The 20,790-nt window shown below is 31.7% G+C and overlaps 1 protein-coding gene across 5 annotated transcripts in view; it reads right to left on the reverse strand.

Annotated features, from left to right (window-relative positions):
• Nucleotides 1–397: 397 nt before the first annotated feature.
• The window catches only part of LOC111002852, a 32,780-nt gene continuing 12,387 nt past the window's right edge, over nucleotides 398–20,790 (reverse strand). The window contains exons 2-5 of one of the 5 annotated variants that reach the window (XM_022273115.2): nucleotides 3,751–3,795; nucleotides 3,321–3,466; nucleotides 2,736–2,902; nucleotides 398–1,531 (exon numbers count right to left, since the gene is read on the reverse strand). In XM_022273115.2, coding sequence (XP_022128807.1) covers nucleotides 1,330–1,531; nucleotides 2,736–2,902; nucleotides 3,321–3,466; nucleotides 3,751–3,793 — 558 coding nt within the window. In that variant the 5' untranslated portion in view covers nucleotides 3,794–3,795 and the 3' untranslated portion in view covers nucleotides 398–1,329. Of the gene's footprint in view, nucleotides 1,532–2,735; nucleotides 2,903–3,320; nucleotides 3,543–3,750; nucleotides 3,796–8,346; nucleotides 12,197–20,790 lie in introns of those variants that run through there. The other 4 variants (XM_022273114.2, XM_022273112.2, XM_022273116.2 and 1 more) reach the window with 4 other exon arrangements.

Here is a 20,790-nt window from a genome sequence, read left to right on the forward strand (position 1 = left end):
CTTACGGTGTGGGTGAAATAAAAGTGGGTCGTGCTAAGTTAAAAATAAAACTTTCAATGTTTTTAAATGAGTATCAGATAGTTTAGAACACTGTTTTCAGTCTCTTATGATTAAAATGCTAGGACTTCCAAGTAACAAAATAAGGGTACATTATAATTCATCTATTCTGTTATTTGATATAATTAGATATTTTTTATTTATCTTTAATTATATATAAATAATGAACATATTTTATATAACTCTGTATCTATTCCTTATAATTCAAAACATGGCTGCATACATGTGATGTAAAACTTATGTAAATATATTATTTATAGAGAAAATATAAACAATAGATATTTGTATAAATTATTTTTTTGCTGCATATGGACTGTGAAAATAATTTATATGTTTATGAATAAAATTTAAATTCAATATACTTTTCCAATAACGTAATTAAGCTCATTAACCAACCCGTCCGTGGACGGATGTGACATTTCAGCCATTTTGTATCTATGATTCTTTACTGTGACGTTTTACATCTGTAAGTTTTACCTGTCGCGGTCGTTGCCTTGCCTGTGTTATCTAAAGCGTCACATCTGTCCAAAGTGCCAAGAACTGTCAGACGTTAATATGTCAGATACTCTATAGACTGATATGTTAGAAAATATAATAGACAAAAAGTTATCAAATTGAAAGGATTTTGTAAAAATAACGCCTACAAAATACATCTCTATAGAACCCACATAGACTAAAAATTCCTTTTAAAACTTTTATGAAAAAATCTCAAAAAGAATAAAGGACTAGAAATACAGTTCCAAAAGGCATATCAAAATACAAACTAAAATTACCGTAGGGTAAGATTACTATTACTTACTATATTTTTTTATTAAACATAAAACTACTACACATAGAGAATAATTGGTAATACATATATTAATGTGAATTACCAAAGTCGATAACATTAATGACACATTTCTCTGTAAAGTCAGAGCGCATGGTTTATACTATAACACAGTTATAACAAATGAGTTTCTATGCAATGTGATTTAAAAAACACCACGGAAAAATTAATAAAATTTCAGACTACCCTATTTGTCTGAACTACATAAGTTTACACTGTTTTACCTCAGCAGATTATTTCTGTCAAAATGTGCATACGCTGTTATAAACGTAGAAGTGTTGTTAAAACTGTGTAATTAGACTAAATTTTTTTTTAAAAAGAGGGTACGTCTCGAGGATATATTATATTCATTCAAAGAGATTATTATTATTATTACTCGAAAATATCAGCTCCAATTAACCTTATCGACATTGACAACTTACAATCTTACAAGGAAGATGGTCAGTTTAAGTCTCGCTGCCGGCTGAGGGCTGCTTGATAAGATCCACTTGCCCCACACTAGCTTGAGTCTTCAATTTGGGTCGGCATTGTGGAGTCTCAACTACGCAAACTCCTCCATGATATGTTCTGTAATCCCCAATTTCAATGCGACGCGGCGAGTGGTACTCAACTCCGTATTTCTGATTGTAACAGTGTATGCAGACGCACCTGGAAGCAATTGGTCTTAATTAGCATCTACATAACTATAAGAAGTATTGAGTCATAAGATATTATGCGGCGATATCGCTCTTGTGTAACATCTTAAAAATACTTTGTGGATAACAAAGTTTATGTATGTCCTGAAAATATTATTATTGTAAAGTGGCCCGTTGCGTTTGAGTTTTTTGAATACCATAAAAAGACTTTGGTAATGTACTGTGTCGATATTTAAAACCTACAGATTATTAACCACACGTATGTTATAATGGACCCATAGGACTGGATTACGGTCTTCACTACCGCGCGTACACTTCAACTTGGTTAGCAAGGCGCAACTCACGCGAGCAATCCATATAATAAATATGATTTCTATCCAGATAAACGAAAAAAAAGTAAGATTTAGGCTAACTAAACTAAATCTACTTTTTTATTGTATTTTAACTGTAGATATCATTGTGTATATTAATCATTTTAGCAGCAACTCTTAAGATTAATGTTTTTATACGTTCATGAAATGGAAATCAAAAAAACATTTATTTATTTACAGTTGTCAACGCCACTAAAATATATTTGGGTTATTTTTATTCATACCCCATTTCGTAAAAACTGTGTCGTAGACAATTTTAATTCACTTACAATAGTCCCCTTTTCATTACTGTAATAGCTATCATCATTTTAATTAAACTGAGTGTATGATAGCTCAGTTACGATCAAGCAATAAAAATATATGAACCCAGTTTAATTTCATACATACATTTGATGAACATGCAACATATGTGAATATAATATGTGTACGATTCATATGGCTTCTAAAAATCTAGTAGAACTAAAGCCTTTTAGCTGAGGCCTAATTTCTGTATCTGTTTTGTGTGCATTTGTTTTCCTAATCTCCTGGCGATATTTTAAAGTCCATTACTTATATAATATATATACATTAGGCATAAGAGTCACACGCTAAAGTAAATTACTTAGGCAACATTGCTCCTAAGCTCTCTATAAAAATCTCATAATTTCATTTAATAATAGTGTTATAATATACAAGATACATATATCGATATGGACTATAATTAATGCTATCTATTAAAACTTGTGACTAAAATACGATGATACCGAAATCGGGTCTAAAAGTCAACGACAAAATGCTTAAATGTTATGAATTTTCTGGTGTGCAATAGAATAGTGCAATCAAAAAAAAGTATACTGAAATATTCACCTTAATATGGCTCCCAACAATCCAGCACCAAAAAGTAAGCCACCAGATCCCATAAGGAAATACCGATGCTGTGCAGCCTCCGCCCCGGGTGACAACTGAACTAGTCCTACCACCAGGACCACGATGCCGAGAAGAAGAGATCCCACTACTGCGTGAAGGAAAGCGGTCTGAAATGTTAAAATATTTTTACAAATAACGTTTTCTTGCTTCTCATCTAGCTAGCCCTAATCGTGAATCCCTATTCTAGCCTACATTTGAGCAAAGTTCAATTTTTTTAAGCCTCTCTATTATTATTTCTTTATTTTTCTTTATGTTAGTTTTATCATAGTTACCGTTCGACATAATCGTCAATGTGTGTAGTACTAGCCGAGAGCGCTCGATTTCTGAGTAAACAAAATATTTTTTGTTAAGTTTTTTTTGTTTTTTTTTCCAAGACTAAAAACCGCGTCGCTTAAATAAAAAGAATATTCTTTTAAACGTTTTTTAAGGACATAAAACATTCATAAATGTGTTCAATCACACATCTGCTAGATGGATGGAGGATAATTTTGGAATTAGTATGATCTGATCATTGCCATAACTCACCTTCCTACAGAAGTACAACTTGTGACTGAAGGTGTCCGATGCAGGGCTCGATGGGTCTGCCATCCTGCCCAGTTGCAGAGGAAGCTGCGAGGGGCGCCGCCCCCCGCCTCGCTTCTCCCCCCGGCGCCGCTCATGCCGAACGGCTACTGCTGGCATAGCCCCGATCATTTTTTTTGCTGTACCTAGAATCCATATCCATTCCGATATCTAATATCAGTCTTTCTATGGAAACGGTAAGTCAATAAAATATACATTTTTAATTAATAGTATATTGTAATACTTGCGCAATAAATACGCACTCAGTACCTGAATACCAGATTATGCGGAAGGGATTTAGTTCAATCTAATATAAAGCAAAAAAGCAAAATTGTTGTTAATCATTAGCATTGGCTAGGTTTAGTTCGATATTTTTATGTAATACATGACTTACACTTCGTGCGTTGATTACTGGGTTGTAAAAGAGACTGGAGCATATCTGAAATAACAATAAAAACTCAATAAAAACCTAGGTTTTTTGTAAAACTGGTCATTAATGCCTAATAGTTAAAATCTGTTCTGGCGATATCGAAAGGACTACTCATATTTGGTCGTCAAAACCGATAGTCGTAACAGCCGATGAAAAAGAATTCAGTCGAGACCCTTGGTCAATATAACCGGTTGTTGTTGCTCAAAACGATGTTATTGGTTTTGTATGTTGTTGTAACGGTTTTGACTGTATTATATAAAAAGTCGCCGATCACAAGCATCATACCAAGAATGAATCTTAAAACAGACGAACTGAATAAGACGGTTGCTTGCTAAGTTACGACTAAGATAGAATGAAGAATATTCTTTCAAATTCTTTCAAATCGACCTAGGAGTGTAGGAACCTCTCATTCAGATTCTTCGCGAATATAACGCAGCACTGCTTATACAGAGCTTGACATATTCGGTAGTGAGCTGATCAATTTTTGTAACAGATATCTTTACCAAAATTGTTGTTGTTGTTGTTGTTAAGTTGTTTTATAAAATATAACTTTTTTATATATTTTTTTTATTTGTTTGGACCACAAAATTAGGACAAACACATGTCAATATTAACATACATACGAAAATATAAAAAGCGGTGTCGTCCCTAAAACATGTGGACACGAACAGCGAAAGATAGATACAATAAACAGTGTTAATACAAAAACAACCATAAATTTAAAAATAAAAACTATAAATAATTAAACTATTTGAACATACACTGCAGATCAGTATGTATGGCGTGGTGAGCTTTAAATAAATAGTTAATCTTTTCCCACACGATTAACTGGTGGTAAAAAAGACCATTTTACTGCAATCACTCGAGTTGTTTTTGTTTCAACAAAGGTTTAGTGACGTTCATAAAAAGCAGACGTAAATCCGAGATGTTGAGCGTGTTTGAAAAATGCCAGTGCAAGTTATCTAGAGTTCGTAACATGATGTTCAGTTCAATTAGCGCAGGATGCCGAGAAAATGTGGGAAAAATGTTTGTGTATTTTATCAAAGTGAGTGCTTTTAATAGCTGATAAAATTCTAGGTTTTTCACGTTCAAAAAGGTAGAACGAATATTAATCATAACATTTTAAATATGTAAAAAACTTTAAAATTAAATATTGCATAGATTAATCTCCACGTTATTAAAAAGGAAGAAAAACCCCATGAAACATTTTTATATATTAAATGGCCTTCTTTAATTACTGCATAGGATTTAACGTCACATACATTTGAATTCGGTATAAAAACTATAATTAATATCTCTCTATTCTTATTATATTATCTATTATAGTCTAACTAACTTTGGCTTTATAAAATTTTAAAAAGTAAAAGAATATCCCATAGTATCAAGGATATTATTACCATAGTACTGATGTCCGACTGTTTTTATAGTGAATATATTTGTAAATTATTACTACGTCAGTCAGTAACCTAAAACTTGAAAATGTGGGTTACATACATTAAAATAAGTCATATTTCGTTAAAGGTCAGACTTCTAAACTTAGTTACAAAAGTATAAATAGCGATATCCATTAGTTGAACGAAAAGCTTTCTCTAGAACGGATAACTTAATGTAGCTTGCTTTAAAAATGTATACATATATATTGTGAAGAGAGATTATAATTTTGAGCAATTTCAATTTTCATTTTATGTTATCAATTTCCAATTTTGGACCGACTAGAATCCTTTTAACATCGGAATAACAACCAAGTCATCGCTATCATTTAATTTGATTTCTTAGTATTTCTCCTCCCGGATTGGGCGTCCATCTATCAGATTCTTCGGAGTAGACCACTGCATCTTGCAATTGCGAATTATAAGCTGCCTTTTTTAATTCTTTGAAGATTATTTATAGTTTCTGTAACTTGAAGGTTGTATAATTAGCAATAATGCAGTATATTTTTTTTATAAAACGGGACAAACGGGCAGGAGGCTCACTGAGTGATACCATGGACACTCAATGCCCAGAGAGCTCGCGAGTGTTTATGCGAGTAAGTCTACACTAGTCACAACGTTAGTCTCGAAATAAAATAAAAAACAAACAAAAGCTATGTGAGGTATATAGGCAACACAAGTTCATTATAAATAAACCTTTATATTTTATACAAACAACGATATGTATGGAAAATTTATTCACTCGAGATGTTTGTGACCAGTAAGTACCGCGATGGAATATTACGTCATGTCAAATTGCTTTTAGTATCCGCCATGTAAGCGGTAAGTTATTGCCTATTGCTGGCTTTTCTGCGATCCTAGTAAATGTATATTTATCGTTATACATCTTTATATGTTTACTTGAAACGGAAATATATATTAAATTTACTCTATATATCCGTTTCAATAAAGTAAATTAACTTCTTCCGGGAAATGTATACAAAAAAAAATCAGTCTCCATTTGAGTCCCATACTTTCATTTCGCTCAATGCGTTATTCTTTTCTGGTCAGACCATATACAATCCGGCCAACCAATCTAATTAAATGTACTAACAAATTAATGTAAGACTTTCATCATTATTTAGATAAAGAAATATCTGAGCTGTGATCTTCAAGCTTGATCTAGTGGCTTCAGCGTGGGACTCTCATCCCTGACATCATAGGTTTAATACTTGTAGCGCCAATGTTTTTTTAAATATCTACAATAGACTTATTTTGTAAACTTATGTTTATTCTCTCTGAACAGAGATAATTTTATATCGGACCACAACAACGTATGAAGTCAATAAAAAGCCACATAACAGTTTAATAAAAAAATGACGGCTATTTATCATTGTTCATTCCTGAATATGTAAATTAAAATGAAATACTCTTTTATTAAAAAATCCCTTTCGTCAGTAGAAAAGTATTTACAATCTCTAAGGTATTCAATTTAGCGTCCCTCACTAAAATTTAATCTATTAAAGGTAAATGAGATAGATAGGAAATGTCGTCAACATACTCGGCAACCTTTTTTTAACCTTTATACCTTTTTTTATAGCTCCGTCCTCTCATACGTTTTTGTAGCTCCAGAAACGACTCGAAATAACAAGACACAATTACCGCTAATCAAAGTTCTATTATATAGCCGATTTATATAAAAAATAACACATAAAAGGTATAATGCATTTTGTTAAATAAACCCTTTACTTTTTAATTAAAAGTTTAACACATTTGAAATAAAATACGTTAGTACTTTAATAATTTATTAATAAGTGTAATAAATTGAGTGAAAATGAAATAAATTCTAAATGTGGAATGACGTGAATAATTTGTACTTATGGGAGAAAGCAACGTCTATTTTATGTCATAAAATGCTTCATTTGTTACAGAACTGTTAAAATGCATGTTTTTAATAAATATAAATGATAAATGAACTAAAAACAGTCATATACTAAGCTTAAAATAAATTAATTGTAAATTACGTAACGGATTTCAGAGAAAAATTAAATGTAGGTACTTTAAAAAATTTTAGCGTACATTTTCGCTTATCGCACAATAAATGCCGTAAGCTTTTCAAACTTTGCTCTGGCGTGAATTAAAATGTTCTGGGGACTTTAAATTAATGTTTTTGTTTAAAAATGAATGCTATTTCTATTGTATACATAGTTTAGATTTCCAATCAGTTTATGCACTAGCGTAAGCGTTGTTTCCTCCCAAATTGTATTTAAAATATTAATTACAAAAAACTTATACGAATTACTATTTTAGATAAAAGTAGTATTAATTTATCTTAAAAAAATCTACAAGAAATTGGTCTGTTTCAGAGTAAATTTGATTTGTTAAAATTTCAAGTCAGAAATCGGCTGATTTAACTAGGATTACCGTTTCATGCTTATTAAATTTTAATAAAACATGTTTACCAGTGTGTCAAGGATGAGTTAGTATCGTTCACACATCGTTTATATATCTAATTATTTTTGAGATTCTACTAGATTGTTGAATATTTTCGCACAACTCGTTTACTGTCTTAGTATTTGTAATAGTTAATCGAATTTGAACTATAATGTGTTTTGTAATGGTTATACGACGATGTCGTCTAGTATGAAATTCTCATGCTTGACACATATGAAGAATACATTTCAAAGGTACAAAACTACTTAAAATGATTGTTATCAAGTTACGTGATGAGTAAAAGAAAAAAAAACATATTGTAGCATTACTTTAATTTGGATAATATTTACGAAGCTAGGAATAAAAAAGTATAAATAAATAAACTCCATACAATAACTGCAATAATGCTTTTAAGTGCAATATTATTATGGTAGGTAGGTAATAACTACCAAAAAAGAAGTTTAAAATAAAATTAATTATTTTAAACTTGTGTATACAACAAAATAAACCTTTACAGTCGAGAGAGTTTAAATGAAATCTTGTCAATGTTTGTAATGGTTTTTGTTAGAAGTAATATATTTAAAAAAACAAAAAATTAATTTTTTAATCAAATTTATGGCAAGTAGACAATGAATAGATGATCTTTAAAATAACTATTCTATTTAAAGACACTGATATATTCCGAGAAGGTTTAAGAATGAAAAATGACGGAAGCGAATAAAGTCGGAATTTTTCTTTATTTCTTCAAGAAATTGTAAAGTGCGCATAATACGCATAAATATAGGCGCAAAAGCGTTCATAAAAAATCTTCACGACATCGAAGCTTCGTAAAAATTCACATCTAACACGTTTTGAGCTTTGCACAACATAAAATAAAAGTTAATTATAACTAAAAGCTCCAATTATTATAATATAACCAAAACTTGATTAACAGATATATACGTAAATGCGAATTTATTAAATCATTTACTTAACTCAACGTATCGATTAGTCAAAGGTAACGCACTCGCTAGTTTAAGAAATAAATGATTTTAGTAAGGAAAAATCTACTATAACTGCAAATAGTACATTATATAGGATTACAAAGCCAAGGCGTATCAAGAAAAAAATCTAGTTAAAAGTGATAATAGTCGCGTATTTACATATCTTAGCAAGTATACAAAATAGTAACTAAACCTATAAATACCTAATTATAAAAGTATAGGCACAAGAAATTTCATAATTAATTTAATGTGCGACTAGTCACGTTATATGTGCATAATTTTACTTAGCACTGACACAATTTTTAATGTTTCCCAAAAAATGGTAATTTAAAGATAAATTGTGTCATTCAAAGTAACGTTTTGTGCATTACAACTATTTGAATTCAAAAGTTACAAGTTAAATCTACTTATTTCATCGCAAAGCGCATGGCACGTTAGTGTTTTAAAATTTGAAAATTTTTAGAATTGTAATTTTTAATATCGCTTGTTTATAAACTTCATATCACATCAGCCATAAGTTTAATAGCAAGCGGTACATTCTTATAACTTAACAAGACAAGTTGTACAATTTTGTCAAGTTTAGCCATATTTACGAATTTCTTAATAACAATTTTTTATACACATAATATATTCAAAACTATTTGCACTTTCAATATTTGTTTTTTCTCATGACAACAACATGACATTCTCAAAACAAAGCATTCCTCTCATGTAGACGGAAGGAAATTTTAAAAAGTCGTGATGAATAAGCAACAATAATTTTCGTATAGATCATTTTATAGTTACTGACTTAATATATGTATAAATAATTGCTGGAAGCGAATCCCTTTTATTACAAATGCCGACTTCACAATTTTCTACATGATATTGTAATTCGTGTGTATATCACCAGTATAAAGTTTCGTGATTATTACTACGATTATATACAAGCTAGCTGGTACTAAGTAGGGCTATAAAATATTTGATTAATATTAAAAATAATTTTAACTTTCGAAGAAAACATAAATAATTTTTACAGTCAGTATTACATCACAGGATTCAAAATAGTTTGAAAGTTAAATCCGGTATGTTATTTTTAATATTCATCAAACATTTATCTTAGATTAGAAATAGTAAAAATAGTGCCATACACACATACGTGATTTATACTACACTTGCGTAAAATACTATAAATTATTGGGACACTAGTGTTAAGAACAAGAAAGTTATAAAATTAGACCATAAGATCCAGATTTACTTACAATATCTTATTTAGTATAAGGCATTTATAATATGTATAGCGGCAGACACTGTAAACGTCCTAAATAAGTCACAGTATTTAAACAACATTAAAAGAAAGATAATTAATGAATAGTTTTGTATTTTAAAAAGTGCTAAGAAAAAAACGTTTCCACACATAAAATCATTTTGGAAAACAATCCTAAGTGACTTTATAAAACAAAGTATTTTAGTTATCCCTGTCAATCTAGAACGTTTTGCAAATACATTTTAGATGTAACAGGAAAAGAAGAGTACACAGTAATTCAAATCAAAAGTCATAGTTGTCAAAACTTACAATTCTATTATAGGTACGCTTGTAACAATAGATAAAGTTAGCTCACAATGTTCTTACCATAGGCAAAGTACCACAGAGTACAGCATTCCAATTAACATTATACACATGTACACATTTTCAACGGATTTCATGTATACTTTTAAATAGTTTCAATTAAATTAAAATATTTTGAGCAAAGCATTTACAAAACTTAGGTGATTAAAATTATATCACAAAATGCGAAACAGACTACATATCATGTAAACCATTGAATATCAGCCTTTTAACTGTTTTAATATTATATTGGTACATGAAAATATACTAGAATGAAAGATCATAAGATATTTTTTTTTACAAACATGTCGAAGACTAATTGAATTTTTTTCTTCATTTAAATAAAACTGAGATACAATTACATAATGCCGGCAACTAGTACTGACATTGGATTTGACAGCGCTTAAAATGTACTACTTCAAACACTCATTTGACAATAATAAAGTTTAGATTAGTAATTATAAATAATAGTTGGGTATTATCTGACCATAATAGCCAGCTAATGGCCGTGTACGTAGACTCTCGTAGTAATTGCGCGCCGTAGTTCTGCTACGAATCAGCTACGAGGATTATTTTTCCTTAAGTCTTTCATTATGTTGATGAAATTATTCAAACGTAAATTCCTTCATTATATCAACAAAACACGTTTAAGAAGATTTTTGGCACAAGATTAGCGTAAAATTAATGAATGGAATCAGTCTTAACGCAAATTAAAATATAAACTACAAGTATTTAGAAATTATGAGATCAGTAAATCTTTTAATTAAGCTTGTGATAATATCAAATAAAAATTGCAAGAAACTTTTCGATATTGCGGAAACGTTAACACTTTGGTCCATACAAAGATTACAAATATCACTCACACTTGAATTCAGAAGCTGTCAAGCTTATTGGCAGCAACGAGGCATTGTTTAACAGAAGCATTCTGTATATATAGTTCGTAATAAATAAAGAGGTTCAAGTTACTCATAGCTTTCAACGCATTTCATATTGACCTCCAATTGACATTCCGCTGATACCGAACATTCTATTTCATGGAGAATGCGTGAAAGTATTCGTTGTAAGAATTAAATATTAAGGAAACATTTTAACGGGATATCACATGGTTTCCAATAAAATCAAAGACGATTCCATAAAAAAGTAGAATGTATGGGATCAACGAACGGTCAAGTTTTGTTATTCATATCTTCGACATGACCATGTAGCGTCCGTCTGATAGGAGTTCTCTCGTATCAGATGGGGATCCGGGGCTTAGGCTGGGTGCCATAGATGGCGTTGAATACGTGTCTTTGTTAAACTTCCCAAATCTTTTCTCAGTCTCAGAGGCCATAGATGTTTCTTCTTCTACAATTTGCTCCAATGGCAATTCTCGCATCGCATCACCGTTCAGAGCGAGGGCGTTGACAAACCCGTGAACTCTATCGGGAGGAGGCTCAGTATAAGTTTCGGTAATAGGCTCTGGCAATACTTCTGTAGCTCGAGCCCGTCTAGCGTTTTTTGTACGCATTCCACCCGTCTCTGCATCTCTCTCTAGTCTATGTCCAGATCTCGATCGAGTCAGTTGTTTTTGAACGTAGTCTTCTAATGCGTCCTCTTCGCTCTTAGTAAGATATTTGTGCAGGATAATTAAAAATATTCCAATGAATAGAGCAAAAAGTCCAGAGCAGACGAGCTCGTTAAACCAGCTTACAGATCCGATGTTGCTCCAGGCGGTGACATCATCTGGAAGCCAGCCAGAGGCGACGAGGAAAACTCCGAGAACGAGAAACACGACTCCAAGGTGGAGCATGCCAACGGAAGAGACGACTTCATTGTCGGCGGTCCCGGATTTCTTGTGGCGACGTCGCTCGAGACTGCCTGTAGAGCAGTGGGGAGATGTCACACCGGACTCCGTAGACTGGATGGAGTAGCGCCTTTCCTTGGCGCGCTGTTGCTCGGCTCGACGCTTCCGCTCGCGGCGGATCGCAAGCGCGGAGTGCAGGCCGACCGCATGCATCCTGCAAGCACGGGCACGGGTGAGCGCTCTATTAGGGCAGCGCGTAAAAAGCGCAGCGGCGGCCGCAGGCGCGGGCCGCACGCCTAGTGGAACCGCCGACCCGAGCCCGTGCCGTGCCGCGTTTAGGGGCCTCATTCTCTTTAATACTACTAAAAAATTATATGTATGCTCATCATTAAAAGTGAGAGGCAAAATATGACTAAGAGAATAGGGCCCCAAATGTCAAAAATCAATAAATCACGAATGTTAAAAAAGCTTGAACATTTGTTATCATGAATGTATAAAATACCTACACATTTTATAAAACATTTAGCGAAGAGTGTGCATTTAAAAAAATGCTTAAAGTAAATATGGATAGTATTAAAATCCAGACATCGCATGACTGCTTCGATGCACCGGTATAATACAGAATTTGTAAGCATTTCGTTCGTCATAGTTTATTCATCTCATCATTGTTCATATTGTTTTCCTAGTAGGTACGGTAGTAAGAGTATATACAGGTTAGATTTTTTTGTAGAACGTTTATCTATATACCTATTAAGATTAAACAAAGTTAGTAAACGATTTTTTGCTTAACATAAAATGTATCGTCCTGAAATAAAACTAAATTGATTAATAATTATATATTTGGTATTACTAAAGCTATTCAAGTACTCTATTATTTATCGTCAGTTAAAAGCTGTCACAACATGGCGTCTCGGCATTTGAACGATGTAATCGATAATAGGGCCGACGTTTTTGTTCTAACATCGAAGTATGTCTAATATAGACGCGAATATTTTACCACAATTTTAACAGTATTATTTATTAAATTAAAAAAAGGATTTACATTTGATTAAACAACAAAATATGCAAACTATAGATACAAACTAAAATAAAGAATTCATAGTGTCTCCATCCGGTATGGAGCTGACAGTATAGGTTGGCCAACGCGACAGGATACTAAAAAAAGGGATAGAGCTGAAATATATAACAACTAAATATATTTGTGTACATCTTAGATACGCCGTTCCACAACTGCGCGTTTTTCAAGGCAGTTTTTGCCGCGCACCACCACTTTGTGGAACGAGCTGTCGAGTCGAACCAATTCGACTTCTTCTTCCTTGGGTCCTTCAATAAAAGAGCGTCGGGGAGCGCGGGGCTGGTACTAACAAATTCTGCATTATGATTTATATTTCCGTTGATAATAGACTTTTTCATTTTATTTTTTATTGTAAACATGCTTTGGTTATTCAGCTATGATATTAATAAAAAAAATCATCAGAAACGTAAGTGGTTCCAGAAAGAGAACCATGAAAACCAAAAAAGTCATTTGTTAATACATACCCCGCACGTGGGGCAAATATTAACGGAGCTGGGGTAAGTATTAACGTAAGGGGCGATTAATAACAGAGACTAAAATTTTATCAAATACTCAAATAAAATGTCACTGACATTAATGAAAATGTTTTATTGCCTTTAATGGTAAACAAATTAGTACTTTTTTATGATAGGAACTGAAAGAATTTAACAAATTATTTTAATCTACACACTTAAAAATAATCATTGCTACAGTTTCAATAATTTTAAGCCTTAGAAACATAGTTTAAACTTAATGTTTAAAAATTACTTAATTTTTTTAGGTTCAACAATCATTCAGTTTCTAAATAGTGTAGAAAAAAATAGTATTATCTTATAAATCTGTTACAAACATTTTTTTTAATAGATTAAATATAATAATTAAATAAAAGTCACATAAACTTTTTAGTATCAACAGTCTTAAAGAATCTCAATGAGTTAAACAATAAAGTATTGTAAATCTACTTCGAAAATGAATGAAAGTTAGGTCGGTTGAAGGATGTTGTTCTGCTTAAGCTGGCCGCCTCAGGACTTCGAATAGGCAAGGATGCGCTGCGCTTCATAAAATCAGCAAAGCGATCTCTGCCATCCTTTCCGTCTCTTTTCCAAGATTCAGGAATATTTATCTATCTTGTGTCGAATGGCAAGCTAATTTTTTGACATCGTCTGGTAGCAATCATAAATAGATATGTATTAGAACATTTTACTAAATAATCAGCTATCATTGTTTCTTGCTCAGAATTGAAAACTAGACGGTTTTCTATAACCCACTTCGACAGAAGTTCCCTCCTTTTTGTTCTTTAGGTATTTAAACAGTGCTACGTGACAATAACATATTCAGTAGCAGCATTTATATTTCTATATTTCCTGTTTTTACCAGAACTGTTTCAGCTGCCAGCTCAAATACTTTTTGAAACATAGACCCCCCTTGTACTCTTCGTTTTGTAATTTTTCATTCTATAAAAAAACATACTTATTGGAAAAACACTCGTTATTATAACATGTTAATACTCACCCCACTCAATTTGTTAATTTTAGCCCCCAGGTCACTTTTTATATTTCATCAATTACAGAAAATAAACTAATCAAAATAAATACAAACAAGTATAATAGTCTTATAATCAATATAATACAATTCCATTTAGGATTAAATTCGATTAAATTTAGCGTAAAAATAAATCTTAAATCAATTTATTACGAAGTACGAAAAGTTGGTTTACCTGTCAATTCGAGGTGATTACGCATAACTATCACTATTGTCGGCCGATCGATAAGCGACAACTTAGGAAATGTTCGGCTGTGTATATAGTTATTCTAAACCTAGCCTCATTTTTTTATCACTTCACGTTTGGTGGGAATAAGCCTGTTAATTCTTACCCCCGTTAAAACCAGCCCCGCTCTCCCCTACCAATTATTAAAAGGCCGGCAACGCACTAGCGAGCCCTCTGGCATTGAGAGTGTCCATAGGCGGCGGTATCACTTAACATCAGGCGAGCCACTGCCCGTTTGCCTATTTTGTTTTTGTTCTATAAAAAATACGTAAGTTATTAATAATAATATTAAAGTAAATAAAGTCTCCCTACAGTTAGGATTGGCATATTACAAACTGACGTCAGTTTGAACAACAATTCCATCAGTTAGGTCCAAAGTTAAACAATAAACCTTAGAACAACTGTTTGTTTGAACTAATTCCGCTTTTGCAGTAAATTTGTAGAATGACAACAGAAACGATGTCATTTTGAAAAGTTACCATGAATACATTTGTAATCCATATTTTATCGATATAAATCTTTGATTCTACCAATGTGTTTGAATCTTAGCAATACATGAAATATGTTAAATTTTAAAATTTAGAAGAAGCTTTTACTTCTTTAAAATTAGTTTATTAATTAGAATTAATAAAGAATTATATACATAACACATAGATGTAAGACATTACTGTATAGATGGCGCCTTTCTCGGATAGCGATGAAATCCTGCCGCACAGACCAAATCTAGTATAATGTTTGTTAACACGCATACCTACGCATGCAATGTCTATTTTTATTTCATATATGACGTTGAAATCAATAAAAAAATTGAATATTTTAAATATAATCGGCGTATATTTTATATATCTGTTTTAATTTTTTAGAAAAGATATAACGTAACATATTTCTTTAAATTGTAGCGAATTAATTCCAACATTTCATTTCTTTGCTCGTCTTTCTGCACAATGGCCACTAAGTGATCTTAATTAAAAAATGTTGACATTAAAAAGCGGCCTAAACGCCTCTAGCTATCTCCGTAACGAGCGTCTTAAGACTTGCCCTTGCAACGACGACTGTATCACATTTGTTTAACGTCAACACGAATAAAATTTAATTTAGTGGACCTTATATAATAAACAAAATATATGGTTTTTAAGTTAAGTTAGTTATTGGTATTAAGACTATATCAATACTAACATATCTACATATATAAGCTAAGGATTTTGTTATAATTCACTTATATCAGGAACTACTTGTTGGTAGAATATCGTAACCAACGCAGACATACAATTCAGTTTTTTATACTGTCAACGCTACTGTTTACGCTAGTCAACTGCGCAATCTGTCCACGTGAATATAGAGAGAATATCTTTGTGGTAAATGTGTCATTGTCCTGACGTTTGTTAAACAACTTTTATTTACACAGAGTAGTATAAAAGCAGACAATATTCTAGTGGTATTATTAATGCGAAAATGGTAAATTTTTGTTGAAAACGTATCATGTTCATTCGCAGTGTCTATTAATAACAGTTAGACAATAGACTTATTTGATGTGTGGAATCAAAGCGATTTGTCCCCCGCAGAGCTTTAAGTGGTATTTATTACAAAGAGAAAAACCGAGAATCCATGATTTGTTTTCAACTTGAGTTTTGTATCGAGAAATATATATTGATTCACTACTAAAGCTTTCTAATAAATTTACACACACATAGATAGTGAGGTGCATTAAAAGTGATTTAAAAACAAACGAAAGGAATGTGTCAGTATTTCTGTAGGGCCCGCCATTTTGTTATGTAACATATTATAATTTCTAAACACCTGCTGAATGCTACGTTTATAAAAACTTTTGCTTTTAACTATAATGTTTATAGTCACGAGATAATGTTGTATTCGAATTTTCATCATTCATAAATTTATTCTATAGAGCATAAATAATGTCGAACGCGTTCTGTATCTTATGTCATCATTTTCACAACGCTTTTTTGTCTGCGGAAAAGTCGCGGGAGCAATAGATTTAGTTCTATAAATACTATGTTTTTGCTTTAAAAATTTATTGACAATTAACAAATGTGTTTCATGTAATCCGCCTAAACGTCTTAAGAATTTAGTGTTAACCCTTCATTAATACCACAGAGTATATTGACCGTTGAGTTAGGTTCAGTTTATGAATCATTCCCCGGTACATTAGTTAGTTAATATCACATGACAGGTGTCACAACCAGGTGTACTGACCATTACAGACTTGGGCCAGTGCCAGAAGTTACTTATGAAACTGCATTATTATATTCTTCCAAGTATTACCGTTGGCGCTTGGTTAAGTTGTCTAGCTCAGGTTTTGAAGAAACTATGCATTTCTTTAAAAGCAACAAAAACATATGGATAGTTTGAAAACCTAAGTATATTATGTAGGTATCAAAAAGGTATTATGTCAGAACAAAAAGTTACTATCATTATGACATGAAAACTATGTAAAGTCATATTTATTTGCAGCCGTAATTTGACTTGTTCTAGAAGACGTCGACTACGCTTCTTAAATAATATGTATACGTATATAATATTTAGATAAAGTCCTTACACAAATTTACTGTAAGAGCATGAATGTTCCAATTAATTACATTTTAAGAAAGATGACTCCAGTTCATTCGACGACATTTCAGAGGCCTTATAATTGTAAAAATAGTCCATAAAACCAAGCCAGAAGTATCGTAATGTAACTGAAATTAATGGCTGTGTTAACAGCATTGTATCATATTCATCCCCCTAGCAATTAAGCAATGAATTCATCAACATTATATTTACGGGTCGCGTTTCATTGCGCAAATAAAAACACGATAAAAATGCAGTAAAAGTCGAGAAAAATCCGTATTTGAAGAAATGTTTTATGTAAATGTGAATGTTAGACTCGTACAACTTGATTCGTTACAAACGTCGCATTTTCTTTCACAAACGTCTTATCACTTTTATTTAGGCTGAGTGTGACCAGTTTATTATGAGGCTGAGGGTCTTGTTCTATTCTAGCCAACTCATCAAAGAGGTTATAGTGATTTTAATAGAGGTTACACAGTGTTACATTTGATATATCTAGATGTTATGATCCTGACAAGACTGTAATGAAAGATTATGGATTCTACAAGTTTTCAGGTTGGCATGCAAATGGAGTCTCTGTATAAGTTTGATGACTTTAATTCATTAAAAATGGTAAATAATAATAGAGTGCCCAAAGTAAAATTTAAAAAGGACCAAGATCGTGCAATCTTCAATTAAATATTATGGTTTTATGTTATAAAAAAGATTGTATTAACTAATCTTACGATCACAGCATGCACAGAACATTAGCTAATATTTAATAATATTATTAGCTAAGGAATTATATAAATTATACTATAAATACTAATTTACCACTGCAGCCATAAGTAAGCCAAATCAATTTATATTACTAGTAAATGTTATAGAAATATATATGCAGTAATGAAAATACCCTTAAAACAATAAATCGTATTTTGAAAAATATCCCGACTTTTCGCTTTTTACTGTTGACTTATATGAAATCGTTATTATAATTAAGTAATTATAATAAAGTTTCCTTGCTTAGACTTTTGCCTTTAGATTGTATTAAATTTCACCAGCCACAAACAAAAGTACAGGACTTATACATTTTTGGAAATGTTAAAAAATACAGCGCAAATAATAAGACATTAAATACTGTTTGGATGATTTATAAACGTATTGCAACACAAATTGCGGAAATCCGTCTGGACTTGTAACTGGAGCAGTGAATCACTTTGATCGTTCTCAATGTGATCGTAATGCAGATATTGTTTAGTAATGAGTTCCGCATTTTCTTTACTTTTTATTTCTTAAGTTGGTTTATGCTCACAAAATTTGAATTTATGTCGGAATTGTAATGAATGGTTCGAGGAAGCATAGAGCAATGTTTAAGTATTATTTTAATTAAATGGTATATTAAGTCTTATTGAATGATCATATGTAACACGTAGATTCATAGCAATATGGAGTGGTCTCTTTGAAAAGACCTCGCCGGCTCGTTTGCATCTAGTCCCATAAAAATTTATGATACATATCGTATTTGTTAGAAAGCTAAGAATTTTCAAAACATCCGCAATAAAAGATTTAAGTAAGTAAAAAGTGCGTAAAACAAAATAGGTACATCTTCGACGGCACAGCATAATCCCTATCTTTTCTTTCACTTCACCTACCTTTAACCTTTTCACAAATCCTTAGCTTTGTGAGGCTATATCTTAATACATAATCACAGAAGCTGTAATTTATACGAAAAACGGCAGTCCTAGTCTTATCACTAAACCCCAATTTTCTTACAGTAGATTGATCCAAATATTATTAGAAACTGATAGAATTTCTTTCGGGATACCTTTTTAAAGATAGGTATAGGATACATGCCACGTTTTGCGATTGTTATAAACAGAAAAAATAATTGTAGCGAAACAAATAATATTCCTAGGAATGTGATGCTGATGTTATATAGCTTTTATGGTTATTGAAGTGTTTAAAGTTGTTGCACAATTTTCTCGGAAACACGATACCAAGTGACAACTTCGTTCCCGTGCGCATCAAACTCTACATCATCTAATTTCCTGCACTCGATATAATAAATCTAGGCAACAGACGCGGCCTATACATGACCTAAAATAGTTGCTAGCTTACATTTGGAGTGGATAGAGTTTAAGGAATTGGAACACATGAAATGTATTTTTGCTACACATAGAATACTAATTAGCTTTTACATTATTTATCGTTCCTTCTTTTATAATAAGAATATGAACTTTCTAGAAGTTTTAAATACAATTGTTTCGGTGTGCCCGCTTTATGAAAGAAACGTCTTCCGTTTTTGCGTAGATTTTCCCCTGTGGAGGCCTATTTATGATCGCCTAGAGACTCATACAGATTCTATCACATTTCTCTTTATTTTTCGCAGAATATTGGTAACATTACAAAAAGATGGAATAGATATTTACTATGTAATTTTATCTTGTATAATTTTTATTTGGAACAATCCAAATAGTAATGTTATATTTATTGTTAATGTATATGTTAATTTTAGTCGTTATGTATATGTAAGTAAATAAGTTTTGTACGTAATGTTATTTTCCCACAGCTTACAGGATCATAAGATAAATAGTTTATATAGATAAGGTTTATAAAAGTAGATAAATTCCTTTCAGTTTTAAGAACAAACGAGCAGTAGCGATATACCTTATTTGGAGCCCTCACCAAAAGGAAATTATAATCCCAGAGTTGTATTGAATATTATAATGACATTTACTAATAATGATATCGCAGACCAGTCATGGGCGATATGTCTGGCTGTGGCGGCGACTTGGCGGGAGCGAATAGTAAGATGAAAACTTTACTATAACAATCTTATATTATCTATAAATCATATCTATGTATAACCTAGAATTTGTCTAATTAAACAAATATGTGTTTGAATAGCATATGAAATTCTTAGCTATTGCATATATATTATATATGTATATAATATGTACTCGTAGATTTTATTAGGGTTTATTACCATGGCTCCAAACAATGAGTCATAAGTCATAATGAAAAACATCGCCTAAATTATGGAGTCTTGATAAATTAATGAGATTTTTGCCTTAGCGTAATTACATTTTCATACCTACGTAAACAAATTCAGAGATTCTTTGCGTTTCCTTTGTGCGTGACCCAATTATGCTTTATTTCATGCGGAAATCTTTTAAAAGGTAAAATTAAACCTAATGAAAATGCTATAAAACCTTCGAATATTTGGCACAATTTTTATATTTTAAGATTATTTAAGTTATTTTATAAAGAAATTACAAAAATAAAGGGACGTTACGAAACGTAATTTGCCTTTTGCTTGTGATAATTATAGTAGACAAAAGTTGATTTTGACACTGTGAATGTTCTGATAGTATATCGAGATGATAATTTATTTTCTTTGTCACATCTAAATTATTGATGACACTCAAAATCTGTTTACATA

Source organism: Pieris rapae, chromosome 8 (assembly GCF_905147795.1).
Source record: "Pieris rapae chromosome 8, ilPieRapa1.1, whole genome shotgun sequence".
Classification (NCBI taxonomy): Eukaryota; Metazoa; Arthropoda; class Insecta; order Lepidoptera; family Pieridae; genus Pieris; species Pieris rapae.